The sequence below is a fragment of the Salmo salar genome, chromosome 27 (assembly GCF_965601325.2).
Source record: "Salmo salar chromosome 27, fSalSal1, whole genome shotgun sequence".
Classification (NCBI taxonomy): Eukaryota; Metazoa; Chordata; class Actinopteri; order Salmoniformes; family Salmonidae; genus Salmo; species Salmo salar.
Window position 1 is genome coordinate 10,128,559 of NC_138317.1, and position 16,569 is coordinate 10,145,127.

At 44.9% G+C, this 16,569-nt stretch overlaps 1 protein-coding gene across 21 annotated transcripts in view; it reads left to right on the forward strand.

Moving 5' to 3' along the window:
* The window catches only part of LOC106588461 (microtubule-actin cross-linking factor 1, isoforms 1/2/3/4/5), a 278,087-nt gene extending 262,043 nt beyond the window's left edge, over positions 1-16,044 (forward strand). For 12 of the 21 annotated variants that reach the window (XM_082969975.1, XM_082969977.1, XM_082969979.1 and 9 more), the window contains 10 exons: positions 89-163; positions 286-306; positions 1,476-1,493; positions 2,370-2,487; positions 5,897-5,959; positions 6,455-6,487; positions 7,789-8,000; positions 10,397-10,507; positions 13,394-13,505; positions 13,696-16,044. In XM_082969975.1, the coding sequence (XP_082826101.1) occupies positions 89-163; positions 286-306; positions 1,476-1,493; positions 2,370-2,487; positions 5,897-5,959; positions 6,455-6,487; positions 7,789-8,000; positions 10,397-10,507; positions 13,394-13,505; positions 13,696-13,940 (1,008 nt within the window). In that variant the 3' untranslated portion in view covers positions 13,941-16,044. The remainder of the gene's footprint in view (positions 1-88; positions 164-285; positions 307-1,475; positions 1,494-2,369; positions 2,488-5,896; positions 5,960-6,454; positions 6,488-7,788; positions 8,001-10,396; positions 10,508-13,393; positions 13,506-13,695) is intronic. The other 9 variants (XM_082969965.1, XM_082969964.1, XM_082969970.1 and 6 more) reach the window with 9 other exon arrangements.
* The last annotated feature ends 525 nt before the right edge of the window (positions 16,045-16,569 follow it).

A 16,569-nucleotide genomic window follows, 5' to 3' on the forward strand; every position in this document is an offset into this window, starting at 1 on the left:
GACCTTTGATTTGCCGAATCCAATAGCTCATGAATTGGAGGTTAACGGCGCCAGCTTCGTCACTTTGCCTCTTTCTCTTTCTGTGCAGGTGACCAGACAGGTGGCACAGTGTAAATGTGCCAAGCGCTTCCAGGTGGAGCAGATAGGAGAGAACAAGTACAGAGTAAGTCCTCCTCAGCCAGTGACTGTATACATTTATCAACAGTTAATAAACACATTATTATATATTCTGTCTGCATACTATGACTTAGTATTAGGTATGAGATATTGTATTTTTAAATACAGATGGGCCAGAGCAATTACAAGGTGAGTTACACTTGAGTCTACAGTGCTGTGGACGTAAAAAATAATAATCTTAAAAGCTTTTTTTGCTTGGACAGCTTCTACTTAGCTAAATACAGTTTTCAGATCCTACTTGACGGAGTGAGTCTTGGTAATGTTAAGAATAATGTGTATTTTTTTTAAAGTTTGCAGTCATGGTGGGTCTAGGACTGAATCTAAAATGGCACCCTATTCCCTATATAGTGCACAACTTTTGACCATAGTGCACTTCCTTTGAACAGGGCCCTGGACAAAAGTAGAGCACTATATAGAAGAGAATGGGTTGTCATTTCGGACACACCCTAGTTTTTGTTAGCTGATGCTGGCTGTGTGTCACTACTTCTTTGAGCACCAATAACTGCTGTTGAACTAACGAATGACATCACTCCATTCCTCACGCATTCAAATGTTAGCCAATAGCAGTAGCACACAGCTGTATCCATGGAAATGCCGGCTTTGTAAGCAAGCTTCTCTAAGCTTTGCCATATACTGATATAAGGTGGTCACATATTATTGATAATTACTAAGAAATCTGCGGGCCAAAAAAGAGCGTCTCACGGGCCGCATCGGGCCCGCGGACTGTATGTTGTGCACCCCGAAGCGCTTCAACGTATGGTATCTCTGTATACATATCTCTAATCACAGCACTATGGGATTGATATGCTGTGTGTGCTTCCCACCAACAAACTAATATAACCATAATATAACACTAAATATAACTTTTAAACCATAACATTTATCAACAGCTCCAGGATTAGCAACTACTACCATCGCAGTTTTTTTGTTGTGATCTACATCATCATTATCCATGGGTTAATGACATCCAGTGTCTGGCCAAAGACGCTGGACTATAAACTAACTGCACCGAGCTTGGGTCACGTTGTCACGTGACATCACACCTCTCTGTCTGTCTGACTCTCTCCTTGTGTATGTTTGTCTGTCCGGCTTCACCCTTCACTGACTGATCCATCTCGCTGTGAATTGTAAAAAGTCTTACGTAGAACTTAGAGTGAGCTACAGTTTAATTTCTCTTTCCAAATTAGGTCTTATCCAATGCCAGGTTTAGTCTGAAATATTTTTGTCTGTACATGTTATTTCATTCTTTTTCTTTCTCTTTGTTTATTCCTCCTCCACGTCTGCTGGATTTATTGTAGTTCTTCCTTGGAAACCAGGTAAAGTTGACTCGAGTGTATGGTCCTTTGAAATCTGCTTCCTGGATCTCCACCAATGTAGTGGCCTCAATTCTACCGCCACAAAAACTGTTGCCATGGTGACAATGCATTTCGTGTTTGACCGGAAATGACATAACGCCATCAAATATAGCACTACACTGTTGGTGCGAATTATGGAAGTGGGTTTCATAGGCCATTGAGGTTGTTCTCTTGGTGTGATTTTGCAGATTTGGAAGACTTATTTTGAGAATGACATCAATTTGGCAAACTGGAATGGGTTATAATGATAACCAGGGGTTACCCTATCCGATTCGCTTTGGACTGGGGAAAATTGAAAAATCATGCTGTTCTGAGAGAAATTCAAAATTAACATTGGTCCCTTATCTGTTTGTGTTGTCTTGCCAACTCTATGGCCATTGTCACAATGATCATAAATTACCAAAGAGTTGACAAGACAGCACAAAAAGAGACAGGCTAATCAAAGATCGCTCTGACTTGGTATTGCTTCATAGAGTTCTGCTTGCTGGGTGATGGAGCAGTTTACCGTAGTAACTCTCTGAAGTGTAAATGTCCTTCTGCATGAAACAAAGCTGACTATAAGGTAGAATGAAATCGTTTAGGGATTACTATGGGAACTAATCTTTTGTTTTAGATTGTTGGGTAAGCTGGGCTTTTGACAAGTAGGTGATTTAGTAGTATCATCAGTGCATGGGTGTTGTAGTATAATTTGCATGGAGCGGCGTATACTTTTGCTCAGATTGGTATGGGCTGCTGTGTATAATGGCTTTGGATTCTTAAAATCTCATGTCAATAATCGTTGTACTTGGTTGAACTCACTGAATTCCTCTCTGTTTCTCCTCTCCGTTGCTGTGTTAGTTTGGTGACTCGCAGCAGTTGCGGTTGGTGCGTATCCTGCGCAGTACGGTCATGGTGCGGGTCGGAGGGGGCTGGATGGCCCTGGACGAGTTCCTGGTCAAGAACGATCCCTGCAGAGGTGAGTGGGGCTTATTTATGCACAGCCACACACACACGCAGGCATACATGCATACATACATACATAAATTCATACATACATACATACAGTTGAAGTCGGAAGTTCACATACACTTAGGTTGGAGTCATTAAAACTCGTTTTTCAACCACTCCACAAATTTCTAGTTAACATACTATAGTTTTGGCAAGTCGGTTAGGACATCTACTTTGTGCATGACACGAGTCATTTTTCCAACAATTGTTTACAGACAGATTATTTCACTTATAATTCACTGTATCACAATTCCAGTGGGTCAGAAGTTTACATACACTAAGTTGACTGTGCCTTTAAACAGCTTGGAAAATTCCAGAAATGATGTCATGACTTTAGAAGCTTTTGATATCATTTGAGTCAATTGGAGGTGTACCTGTGGATGTATTTCAAGGCCTACCTTCAAACTCAGTGCCTCTTTGCTTGACATCATGTGAAAATCTAAAGAAATCATCCAAGAAAGAATTGTAGACCCCCACAAGTCTGGTTCATCCTTGGGAGCAATTTCCAAACGCCTGAAGGTACAATGTTCATCTGTACAAACAATAGTACGCAAGTATAAACACCATGGGACCACGCACCGTCATATGCTCAGGAAGGAGACGCGTTCTGTCTCCTAGAGATGAACGTACTTTGGTGCGAAAAGTGCAAATCAATCCCAGAACAACAGCAAAGGACCTTGTGAAGATGCTGGAGGAAACCAGTACTAAAGTATCTATATCCACAGTAAAACGAGTCCAAAATCGACATAACCTGAAAGGCCGCTCAGCAAGGAAGAAGCCGCTGCTCCAAAACACGACATAAAAAAGCCAGACTACGGTTTGCAACTTTACATGGGGACAAATATACTTTTTGGAGAAATGTCCTCTGCTCTGATGAAACAAAAATAGAACTGTTTGGCCATAATGACCATCGTTATGTTTGGAGGAAAAAGGGGGAGGCGTGCAAGCCGAAGTACACCATCCCAACCGTGAAGCACGGGGGTGGCAGCATCATGTTGTGGGGGTGCTTTGCTGCAGGAGGGACTGTTGCACTTCACAAAATAGATGGCATCATGAGGAGGAAAATTATGTGGATATTTTGAAGCAACATCTCAAGACATCAGTCAGGAAGTTAAAGCTTGGTCGCAAATGGGTCTTCCAAATGGACAATGACCCCAAGCATACTTTCAAAGTTGTGGCAAAATGGCTTAAGGATTGGAGTTGCCATCAGAAAGCCCTGACCTCAATCCTATAGAAAATTTGTGGGCAGAACTGAAAAGGCGAGTGTGAGCAAGGAGGCCTACAAACCTGACTCAGTTACACCAGCTCTGTCAGGAGGAATGGGCCAAAATTCACCCAACTTATTGTGGGAAGCTTGTGGAAGGCTACCAAGAACGTTTGACCCAAGTTAAACAATTTAAAGGCAATGCTATCAAATATTTATTGAGTGTATGTAAACTCTGACCCACTGGGAATGTGATGAAAGAAATAAAAGCTGAAATAAATCATTTTCTCTACTATTATTCTGACATTTCACATTCTTAAAATAAAGTGGTGATCCTAACTGACCTAAAACAGGGAATGTTTACTAGGATTAAATGTCAGGAATTTAAAAAAACTGAGTTTAAATGTATTTGGCTAAGGTTTATGTAAACTTCCGACTTCAACTATACATACATACAAATATGGAGTACAAATACAGAATGCACGTACACACATACTCACATACACACACAGTTACAGAGTAGAAAATGCAAGGCGCTGGTTACACTGTGGGGGTCAAAGTGTAACATATGGTACTACGGTCCACTGTTTAAACTAACAACTAGTCGCACATCTACATCTAACCTTTGAGGTTTTCAGAGTTCTGTCTTTTCCATAGCTGTCTACGGTCTGTCTGGTGTGGTCCTCAGGGCAATCTCTCTCTTTCTCTCCATCAGCCCTTCTTTCTCTCCATCCCTTTCTATGATAGTTCAAGAGTCGGTGGGCTTGAATCATCTCCATCTCTCTCTCCATCTCTCTCTCCATCTCTCTCTCCATCTTTCTCTCCATCTCTCTCTCCATCTCTCTCTCCATCTCTCTCTCCATCTCTCTCTCCATATCTCTCTCCATATCTCTCTCCATATATCTCTCTCCATATCTCTCTCCATATCTCTCTCCATATATCTCTCTCCATATCTCTCTCTCCATATCTCTCTCCATCTCTCTCTCCATCTCTCTCTCCATCTCTCTCTCCATATCTCTCTCCATATCTCTCTCCATCTCTCTCTCCATCTCTCTCTCCATCTCTCTCTCCATCTCTCTCTCCATCTCTCTCTCCATCTCTCTCTCCATCTCTCTCTCCATCTCTCTCTCCATCTCTCTCTCCATCTCTCTCTCCATCTCTCTCTCCATCTCTCTCTCCATATCTCTCTCCATCTCTCTCTCCATATCTCTCTCCATATCTCTCTCCATATCTCTCTCCATATCTCTCTCTCCATATCTCTCTCTCGCTCTCTCTCTCGCTCTCTCTCCCCATCTCTCTCTCCATCTCTCTCTCCATCTCTCTCTCCATATCTCTCTCCATCTCTCTCTCCATCTCTCTCTCATCTCTCTCTCATCTCTCTCCATCTCTCTCTCCATCTCTCTCTCCATCTCTCCCTCCATCTCTCCCTCCATATCTCTCTCCATCTCTCTCCATCTCTCTCTCCATCTCTCTCTCCATCTCTCTCTCCATCTCTCTCTCCATATCTCTCTCCATCTCTCTCCATCTCTCTCTCCATATCTCTCTCCATATCTCTCTCCATATCTCTCTCCATATCTCTCTCTCGCTCTCTCTCTCCATATCTCTCTCTCGCTCTCTCTCTCGCTCTCTCTCCCCATCTCTCTCTCCATCTCTCTCTCCATCTCTCTCTCTCCATCTCTCTCTCTCCATCTCTCTCTCTCCATCTCTCTCTCTCCATCTCTCTCTCTCCATCTCTCCATCTCTCTCTCCATCTCTCTCTCCATCTCTCTCTCCATCTCTCTCTCCATCTCTCTCTCCATCTCTCTCTCTCCATCTCTCTCTCCATATCGCTCTCTCTCTCTCCATATCTCTCGCTCTCGCTCTCTCTCTCTCCATATCTCTCTCCATATCTCTCTCTCTCTCCATATCTCTCTCCATCTCTCTCTCCATCTCTCTCTCCATATCTCTCTCCATATCTCTCTCTCTTTCTCGTTTCCTCTTTCTCATTCTTTTTTTCCGACTTTGTTTTCTGTATATGCATGGCCTTTCTCTCTTACTCTTTTTCTCCTGCTACACAATCATTCTTTCAAAGCAGTATTGCATGGTGCATGATCTTCAGTTCTCTCTCTCCCTCCCTTACCTTTCCTTTTTGCCCCCTCCCTTCTTCCCTCTCTCCTTTTCTCTCCCCTTCCAGTTCAACATCCTGGACTTAAGATCCTTCGCTCTGACTCCAGTAGCACCATTTCATCTCGTATAGGTTGGGTTCCTCTCTCGCTCTCTTTCTCCTTTTTCTCCCTGCGCCTCTGTTTTCTCTCTCACTCCCTCTTGGTTGTTTTTTGGTTTGGGCTTTTTGCTGTGCTTTGCTGTCTGTGACACTGAACTAACGTTTCTTACCCTTTCCGGCTACATGCTAATGCTAGCGCGAGGGGATCCGTATCCCAGGTTATAGGTCTGTCACTGACCTGTGTATTTGTTTTGAAGTTGTTGTAGCCACTTGGGTCCCTGACGTGTCCACCTCCTCAACCTTGGGGACTTCACCTGTCTTTTTACTCCTTTGCCACTGTCTTCTGTGTTGAAGTGAGAGAGAGAGAGAGAGAGAGAGAGAGAGAGAGAGAGAGAGAGAGAGAGAGAGTGTGTGCGTGCGCGCGCGCGAGAGAGAACGCTAAGTAGAAGGAATGTATGTGTCTTGTCGATGTATTTCCATCTCGCCGTGAGCACGCCACTATTTCACCTTGTCTCTTGTGTCTCTCAGTGACGGTCACTCCTGGCTATTTCTGCTGCAGAGGTACCTACACTCCCTCTCGCTTCCATTGCTCTCGCTCTCTCTCTCACTCTGTCCAGCCACCCGGCTCTAAAACGCTCGTTCTAACCGCTCTGCCCATCTGCTTGTATCTATGTGCGGGCGTGTGTATGTTTATACGTCTAAGTCTTGTCCGTGTGCCAGTCCACGTCACGCTTCCCACTCAAAAAAGAAAAAAAAAAAGGATTGGCCTGCCCTGGTCTTGGTGGTGATGGTTGCCATGTGGATCCAAAATGGTTGCACGGTTTGACGGGCCAGTCCCATTAAAAAACAGAGCCCGTCTAAGACCTGGGTGTGGCCAGCCTGGGTTTCTATTAGCACTCTTTAAATGTGATGGCGGGTGGGGACTGAATTAGAGGGTGCACCTGACTCGCTGGGGGATGTAATTACAGGGCGCGCACCCATTTATTATTGACTGGCCTTTGCTGCTGTTGCTGGTGGATGACTCTGAGGGGGTGTGTCCTGTCCTGGGTATAGCTGCTGACCACGGCTCCGGTGACCTGCTACTAATGCTAGCTGCAGCCCTCTCTCTCTCTCTCTCTCTCTCTCTCTCTCACTATGGCTGGCTTTTCTGGGCTTAAGTTGTTGTGTGCTGGGGCTGCTGAACTATCTTGTCTAAGAATGCTTCTATGAGTGTCGATGGGAGGGGAGTCCCCCATGGTACTGTATTGGGGCTCCCCCAAAGCATAACCGGGCATGCCCCACATAAACGCGCCAAACACACTGTTTATGAATTAGGGAAAGAATGAATGAGTTAACGGAGCGACTCCCTCGCAGTGAGAGAAGAGAGGCTGTGGTTTGGTTTACAGACAGACCTCTGTGTTCTAGCTATATAACCAGACATAGAACAGTTGTTCTATTAGTGTGGCTATAACAAATAAAAATGTACTATTTAGGTCCATACTTCCATACTTGGAAACATTTTTCTCTCTAGTAGTTTGGATACACTGACCTCTAACCTCTGTGTGAGGATGCCTTGCTGCCTTCCTCTGTCCTCTACACCGTCACAAACACACCCACTCCCTCTTCCCCTTAAAATGTAGCCCAGCCAGAAGTGCACTTCACTGACTCTGATTCCCTCTCCTCCCTTCCCCCTACCCTACTCAGCACTGACTCGACCACACAGTGCACTGACTCTGAGAGCAGTGACTCGCCGGGGAAGCACTGACTCACTGCCTCAATGCACTGCGTCCGTAGTTGACTGAACGTGACTCTTATTTTGTCTCCCTCTTTCTTTCACACTCTCTCTCTCTCGCTCTCCTTCTTCCCTTCCTCCCACACTCCAGCCCGAGGCCGTACCAACCTGGAGCTGCGTGAGAAGTTCATCCTACCGGAGGGGGCTTCCCAGGGCCTGGCGGCGTTCCGTTCCCGGGGCCGGCGCTCCAAACCCGGCTCCCGGACGGCCTCGCCCACCCGCTCCTCCTCCTCAGCCTCGCACAGCGCACATAGCTGCGCCTCCCTGCCCTCCACTCCCGCCACCCCTACCGCCTCCTCCAGAGTAAGTGCCCCCAAACCCCTTCTTCCCCGTAGAAATACAATTACTAGAATGGGAAAAGCTCCCCAGACCATGACAACTTGACCGAACCGGTGTACTCATGGTTGACTCAATATGGTATTATGTTCTATGGGAGCGAGGTGATATAACTATATCGCCCTTAAAGAGAGATCTCCCTGCTTCTCTTCACGTCATATGTTGGTTACCATGTTGGTTACAGTAGAAGTCAGTCACAAAGATCGGTAGTGTCTTTAAATATAGACCTGAGCAATTACACAAGCTACTTTAATCGCTGTGGAAAAGGGAAGTGGACATGGTTTCTCTCTAAGTGTTCCTAATGCAAACAAAGACTAAAATGGAAACTGCAAGAGTACACGACACGTATGCATAACAATACTACAATACATGTTCACAAACTGCAGTCAATCAATGTCACGTCAGTCATGTCACAAATTGTTTTGTTGAATTTTTGGTATTTTACCCCCTTTTTCTCCCCAATTTTGTGATATCCAATTGCAATCTTGTCTCATCGCTGCAACTCCCCAACGGGCTCGGGTGAGAAGAAGGTCGAGTCATGACTCCTCCGAAACATGACCCGCCAAACCGCGCCACATGCCCGCTTAACCCGGAAGCCAGCCGCACCAATGTGTCGAAGGAAACACTGTTCAACTGACGTTCTGACCATGTCTTGTTGTTTGTCTCGGTGGCCCATCTTCTCACCCACTTTCATACAATGGTTGTTGTCACACTGGTTCTTCATTGCACTAATTGTGTATCGATTACACTCGAAGGTGGAGTTTTGATGATCTCAGTTCCGGTGGCGGTCAGTGCCATTTAAGATGAGGGAAGACCATTTTCTTTTCTTTTTTTATATATATTTCTTCATGAGCATGGCCTTATTTCTATTACAGTATATTGGATGACTGTCATTCATATTCCATTCATCCAGTTCAGTGTAACAACGATAGGTTTAAGCTTCTACTATGAATGAAAGTTTACAACGTAGGTGCACACAGTTCGAGAGAAATTTGTGTGACAGATAGTGACACATGGCCTGCATCTAGCTGATCTAGGGTGTAATCATTAGTCCAGCAGTTGCAAACGAGAGTTTCTTGCCTCTGCTTCATTTTGGAAGAAATTAATTTGTTCAAAACTCTTCAACTATTGTCTTTTTCTCTCTTTGAGTCAACTACTCACCACATTTTATGCACTGCAGTGCTAGCTAGCTGTCTTATGTTTTCAGTACTAGATTAATTCTCTGATCCTTTGATTGGGTGGACAACATGTCCGTTCATGCTGCAAGAGCTCTGATTGGTTGGAGGACATCCTCCGGAAGTTGTCATAATTACTGTGTAAGTCTATGGAAGGGGGTGTGAACCAAGAGCCTCTTAGAGTTTGTATTGAAGTCAATGTACCCAGAGGAGGACAGAAGCTAGCTGTCCTCCGGCTACACCATGGTGCTACCCCACAGAGTGCTGCTGATGCTACTGTAGACATTCATTGCAAAACAGTGTATTTTAATCAATTGTTTTGTGACATAAAACTATACAAAATATATTAATCTAAAAAGGACAACTTTTTAAATGCTAAAAAAAATATATATTTTTAGGAAGTTCACTGAGGAGGATGGTCCTCCTCTGAGAAACCTCCACTGCTCAGTTCAATGAAACACACCTCTCTGGCCTTTCTCACGTATACCACTGAATCCTAAACCCTAGACAATTATGCTTTGTATTACTTAGTGTAGCACCACTGGTCATATATTCAATCAGTCAGGTTACTGTAGCCTCAGTCAAAATGGAAAAGTATATGGTCATCGCAAGTATACTTTCATCGCTACCTAGTGTAGCAGTCCAACCAAGGTGCATGAAATGAGGAATGAACAGTCTAAAGAAGATATTCAGCCAGTCTTGGAGGACAAAGCATGAAGCCATATTACCCAGAATACCCATAATTATCTGTATTGTTGTCACTGATCGTTAGTTGTGTAGTCTGTTTATTGTGTGATTTTTGTATTGTGTGTCTTTTGTCTGTCTGTGTTGAAATGGTCCTGTTTCTACATGTCAACAACAATCACCACGTCCTTAACTGTGACATTTTTATTTCTGGTTCTGCTTTGTTTTTGTCTTTCTTTTGTCTCCTAAATCCCTCCAAATCCACCCCCTGCTAACCTCGCTTGGAAAATGTACTGTTTTTCGTTCTGTGTTTTTAAATCCTTCCACTGTCGCACCAAAAACACACTGCGCTATGCTACCTGCCTCCCCTCCTACCCCTTCCTCCCTTTCCCTATTTTCCTTTCCTCTACTTTCCTGCTCCTCTCCTTGCTTCTCCTCCTCCTTTTATTCTCCTTGGCTGCCTCCCTCCTTCCCTCCCTCCCTCCTTCCCTTTGGTTATCCCAGTCCTCAAACTCGCGTGGCTATGCCAAGCCCTGGCTGGCACACAGTAAAACTCCAACGCCAACCAAGTGCCAGTCCTGCCCAGACCACGACCACACCACCCCTGGGCACGAGGTAACACACTGACCCCTCCCGCCACCCGTCCCAAGCCCCAGCGAACTAATGATGCACTAACTCACACACACTGTCACTCACTCACGGGGTGGCCATACACGCTGCATAGTGCACACTGTGCAATGGGACCATGAAGACATAAAAGACGTGACATTTAAAATTCAGCTTTAAGACTGAATATATTTGCGGCATATCTTGTTTCACCGTTTCTTTGCTCAATATCCAGTTAAATGTATTAATATGTGTATTGTCACAATATTTTAGGCCCCCGGCAAGAAGCGACTGGTGATAGGTCAATAGAAAGAGATGATTCAAAGTGACAGCAAGTAGTGAGAAATTGTATAATTATTAGCGAACTCCGTCTTGTAGTTCTAGGGATTTAGTTTGGTAGTCTGTTGGTCGTTTTTCAAATGGCGTGTCTGCTGTATTATGCTAGTATGGGGATGATGCTTAAAAGTAGTACCTGCTCCTTTAGTTAAAGGTAGATGCAGCAATAGGACATCATCATACACAACGGGACAACATCCTGGCTACAAGCATCAACAACAACGAAATTCAAATCCACTATTGACTTCCCAATGTCGGCATGCCTCAAGACTCAAATTCGGAAGAGCCCAAAGTGTGACAGCCTTTGCAGACTTGTACTTTTTTTGGTTGATGTCGTCCCGCCGTGTATGATGTCATATTGTGGAGTCTACATTTTAAAGGGCCAATGCAGTTAAACATTTTATATTTTTATATATATATATATATACTGCTCAAAAAAATAAAGGGAACACTTAAACAACACAATGTAACTCCAAGTCAATCACACTTCTGTGAAATCAAACTGTCCACTTAGGAAGCAACACTGATTGACAATAAATTTCACATGCTGTTGTGCAAATGGAATAGACAACAGGTGGAAATTATAGGCAATAAGCAAGACACCCCCAATAAAGGAGTGGTTCTGCAGGTGGAGACCACAGACCACTTCTCAGTTCCTATGCTTCCTGGCTGATGTTTTGGTCACTTTTGAATGCTGTCGGTGCTTTCACACTAGTGGTAGCATGAGACGGAGTCTACAACCCACACAAGTGGCTCAGGTAGTGCAGCTCATCCAGGATGGCACATCAATGCGAGCTGTGGCAAGAAGGTTTGCTGTGTCTGTCAGCGTAGTGTCCAGAGCATGGAGGCGCTACCAGGAGACAGGCCAGTACATCAGGAGACGTGGAGGAGGCCGTAGGAGGGCAACAACCCAGCAGCAGGACCGCTACCTCCGCCTTTGTGCAAGGAGGAGCAGGAGAAGCACTGCCAGAGCCCTGCAAAATGACCTCCAGCATGCCACAAATGTGTCTGTTTCTGACCGTTTGAGCAGACTCCATGAGGGTGGTATGAGGGCCCGACGTCCACAGGTGGGGGTTGTGCTTACAGCCCAACACCGTGCAGGACGTTTGGCATTTGCCAGAGAACACCAAGATTGGCAAATTCGCCACTGGCGCCCTGTGCTCTTCACAGATGAAAGCAGGTTCACGCTGAGCACATGTGACAGAGTCTGGAGTCTCCGTGGAGAACGTTCTGCTGCCTGCAACATCCTCATGGTGTGGGGTGGAATTTCTTTGGGGGGCCGCACAGCCCTCCATGTGCTCGCCAGAGGTAGCCTGACTGCCATTAGTTACCGAGATGAGATCCTCAGACCCCTTGTGAGACCATATGCTGGTGCGGTTGGCCCTGGGTTCCTCCTAATGCAAGACAATGCTAGACCTCAAGTGGCTGGAGTGTGTCAGCAGTTCCTGCAAGAGGAAGGCATTGATGCTATGGACTGGCCCGCCCGTTCCCCAGACCTGAATCCAATTGAGCACATCTGGGACATCATGTCTCGCTCCATCCACCAACGCCACGTTGCACCACAGACTGTCCAGGAGTTGGCGGATGCTTTAGTCCAGGTCTGGGAGGAGATCCCTCAGGAGACCATCCGCCACCTCATCAGGAGCATGCCCGGGCATTGTAGGGAGGTCATACAGGCACGTGGAGGCCACACACACTACTGAGCCTCATTTTGACTTGTTTTAAGGACATTACATCAAAGTTGGATCAGCCTGTAGTGTGGTTTTCCACTTTAATTTTGAGTGTGACTCCAAATCCAGACCTCCATGGGTTGATAAATTGGATTTCCATTGATTATTTTTGTGTGATTTTGTTGTCAGCACATTCAACTATGTAAAGAAAAAAGTATTTAATAAGATTATTTCATTCATTCAGATCTAGGATGTGTTATTTTAGTGTTCCCTTTATTTTTTGGAGCAGTGTATATATAAAATGTCATAATTTTTCTCACACTATGAGTTGGAAAACGTTTAAATTGTGAAAATGAGGATAATGCCCCTTTAGTGTAAGAGCTGTTTGAAAAGTTTGTCTGAAATGTCAACCTGTTTTGATGAGAGTTTTGGCCTTCCATGCAGTAAATGAGATAATAGACCAACGAGAAAGAATTCCAAACATCTGCCAATAGCAGCCAATTTTCAGTTTTCCATCCCCACTCAAACCAGTCCTAGTAAAATTCTTGCTTAAGAACTTGCACTTTGCTAAGAAGCTATTTTTGTTTATTTTTAACCATATTAATAGAAAACAATCACAGTAAGGTATTTAATTGTTACCCAGAAATGATTTGATATTGAGATTTTAAAAAAAACATCTGCATTGAACTTTTAAACAAATGTTTCTTAATCCTGGTCCTGGGCACCCGAAGGGTCAGTTTGGTTTTTGCCCGAGTAGGTGTGTAGTGCTGAGGCAAAAACAAAGATGTGCACCCCTTTGGGTCCTCAGGACCAGGATTAAGAAACACTGCTTTAATGTATTCAGTAGCACAGTTTGCCACTGTCTGACATTCCCTGTGTCTGTCTATAGGGGGCAGTTTCGGGGTCCAAGCTGAAGAGGCCCACGTTCCACTCCAGCAGAGGGTCTCTGACTGGAGAGAATGGAGGAGCGACACCTACTTCTACTAAACCTGGACGCACCGGTAAGGCCAAAGTCCTGATTTTTCATAGCAGTTTTATTTCCTATTTTCAGTTCTCTATTTGTGTTATCTTGGAACATGTGATTCCCGTAATGAAAATGAGACTAAACATCATTTTTTTCCCTCTCTATTCACTTTCTCTCTCTCATTACCTACCCTCCTCCTTTCTCCCTCTCTCCTCCTCTCCTCTCAGACCCCAGGCGTACCCCATCGGGGGCCAGTGGTGCTGCCAGCCGGGCGGGCAGCAGAGCGGGCAGCAGGGCCAGCAGCCGGCGGGGCAGCGACGCTTCGGATGCCTCAGAGCTCCTGGAGACGCGCTCGGCCTGCTCGGACACCTCGGACACCCCCCGGCGACCAGGAGCGGCCAAGCCCTCTAAGATCCCTACCATCTCCAAGAAGGCCCCAAGCCCCAAGACACCCACTTCTGGGAAGAAATAGTGAAGGAGATGTCAAAAAGACGTCGTAAAAACGTCATACATCTAACTATAGAGCTGGTTTGACTCCACAGGCTACCCCAGCCCCCCAAACACCAGCCAGGATGAAATGGAGAGGAAGATGTCCAGACTATAGAATTAGATCAAGTAGAATGGACCGTCTCCCATTCAAAGAGATGCTCTATAGTGGACAGACTACTGGCAGCCATATTGGGTGTCACATTTGATCCAAACATCCATCCATAGGGCTTGCATGGGATTCATGCACCAAGACTACTGTATGGAGGGCAGGTAGAGAGGGGGAGAAATATCTTTCTCTTTTTCCCCGCTCTCGTACACACACTCGAATACACTCACTGGGGGCATCGAGGCCCGGGTTCGTGCACTTAGACTGGGGTGAAACAGGACAGAACTTCCCCCTTTAAAACCCAGATCCCAGTTTGCCTTCCAGTCTCCTGTGCGCTCTCTCTCGTAACGGGATTGTGCTAGACTGTTTCAGAGAAAGCCACAGCAGTTTGAACCGACAACCAACCAACATGATGCTGCCTTATTTGTGTTGCACATTTCTGTCCTTACTTTTACCTAATCTGAGTTCCACAGAGCGTTAGGTAGAGCCTTGTAACTACTTTGTGTATGTACACACTGACACACACACAACTGAAATGCACACACACACATTGAGGGTAGTGATGAAATGACTCAGAACTTACTGGAGAATGGCACTCCGAAGAACTGGATTGTGGGTATTGTGGGAATTGTTTCTCACCAGGAGTTAAACAGAAAATATCCAATGACTGCCATCTTGTTTTTTTACTCTCCTGGACTGGGAAGTGAAGAGGAATGACACTTCAGCACGTCTGTGGGTCGGGAACAACGGGACTAGCGTGGATTTATGTTCAGTGTGTGGGCTGCCCCACTCTGACAACTTCCTGAACTTCGCTAACTGCCTAAACCTCAAGCCTAGGAGACCGTGGAAGTGGTGGGAAACACACATACACACTGCAATGTCCTCACACACCACTGCAACAATCAGTGTGTTTTGTAGGTGGGAGGGTTTTGTCATATGGCCCCTTTAGTCTGAAGCTAACACTCAAATTTAAAGATGACTTCTTGGTGGGTCCCAACTAACAGCAAAAACGTGACAATGTGTAACAATGAAGTGGCTTGTAAGGACATGCACAATTTAACACAATTTAAGCTACGCTTATTCCAGATTAGAGATTGAAAACCGGCGCACACTGACGGTCTGTATCGCTGTAATTCCACTTCGCCCCTCTCCCTTCCGTTGCCGCTGGAAACCCCCAGAGCAACAAACGCAAACGTTTGTGTATACGCGTGTCGTTGTTCCGCGTTACAGAAATCAGAGGTCGTCCGTGCGCATCACTGTATGCAAAGATTTGATTTGTGAATGTCTTTCTTTCATTCTGGTTAATTTATAATCCTGTTGTATTTTTTTGTTTGTTGCTTTTCTAGCTGAAGAAAACATTTGTATTTATTTTTCAGTTCTGTATCATCTCACCGGGGAGAATGATTAGTATTAAGATGAATGAAGTCATATTTTGTACCAAGGAAAATGTCCGCTCCTCTCTTCAACGTTGTATGTTTCTACTTCTTCATAACACTACTCGACCCGGAAGCTGATTCCCTTGGCAGCCTTTTTTTTTTTGCTAATGACTACAGCTCCCAGAACATGACCAAAGGGGGTTGCCCTCATTGTGTTGGCAAAAAAAAATACCAATATGAATGCAAGGGAGCTGAAGGGGCCAATGAGAGAACCCCTAGTGTCCCGCCTTATAGGCATTTGAATTGTCGTGTCTTTGATGGCTGCAAATGTGCTTCCCTGTTTGTTGATGTGAGAGCTGAAGTATATGAAAACCTAATGAACGCAAATGACATCTTAAGGTGATTTTTATTTATTTATTGTCCCGTTGGGGGTGGGGATCCGAGTGCAGGAGAAGAACTCACCTTTTGGTGTTATTCACAGTGTGATGAATAGAAAATATGGAGGGGGGGGCGGTTAGAAGTCAATTGTGTAAAATTAAAATACAAGATTATAAACCCTTTTGTTCTCTTTTTGTATTAAAAATATGCTTGCAGTAAAAAAGAAATATTTTGTCATTGTGGATTGATTTTAATTTCATTTGGGGGGAAAGTGTGTGTGTGTGTGTGTGTGTGTGTGTGTGTGTGTGTGTGTGTGTGTGTGTGTGTGTGTGTGTGTGTGTGTGTGTGTGTGTGTGTGTACTTACATGCAATGTTCACATGTGTGTTTCCATGCGTGTCCTTGAGTCTGTAGACCACAGTCTCTGCACACCGGAAATGGCTTGGTAATTAGGGTTGGGGTACAATTAGCGTGTCCAGAGATAAGAACACGCCCTATAGTAGGATCTTCAACAGAGGGAGGTCTCTGTCTGCTGCCTTTTATTCTACAGTATGTTGTGGGAAATGTAGCTGAGGTCTATCTCATTCTCTGCTTACACAGTAGCTAAATATAAGACTTGGTTTGTATGTGTTAGAGGAGGAGATGGAGCTATTACGTCCTTTCCGTTAGAGAGAGAAAATGAAAATCACCTTGGTTTATTTGGCAGATGGGGTTTGGTCTTTATAGTCTTCCCTGTGCAGCTGTGTGTCTGTGT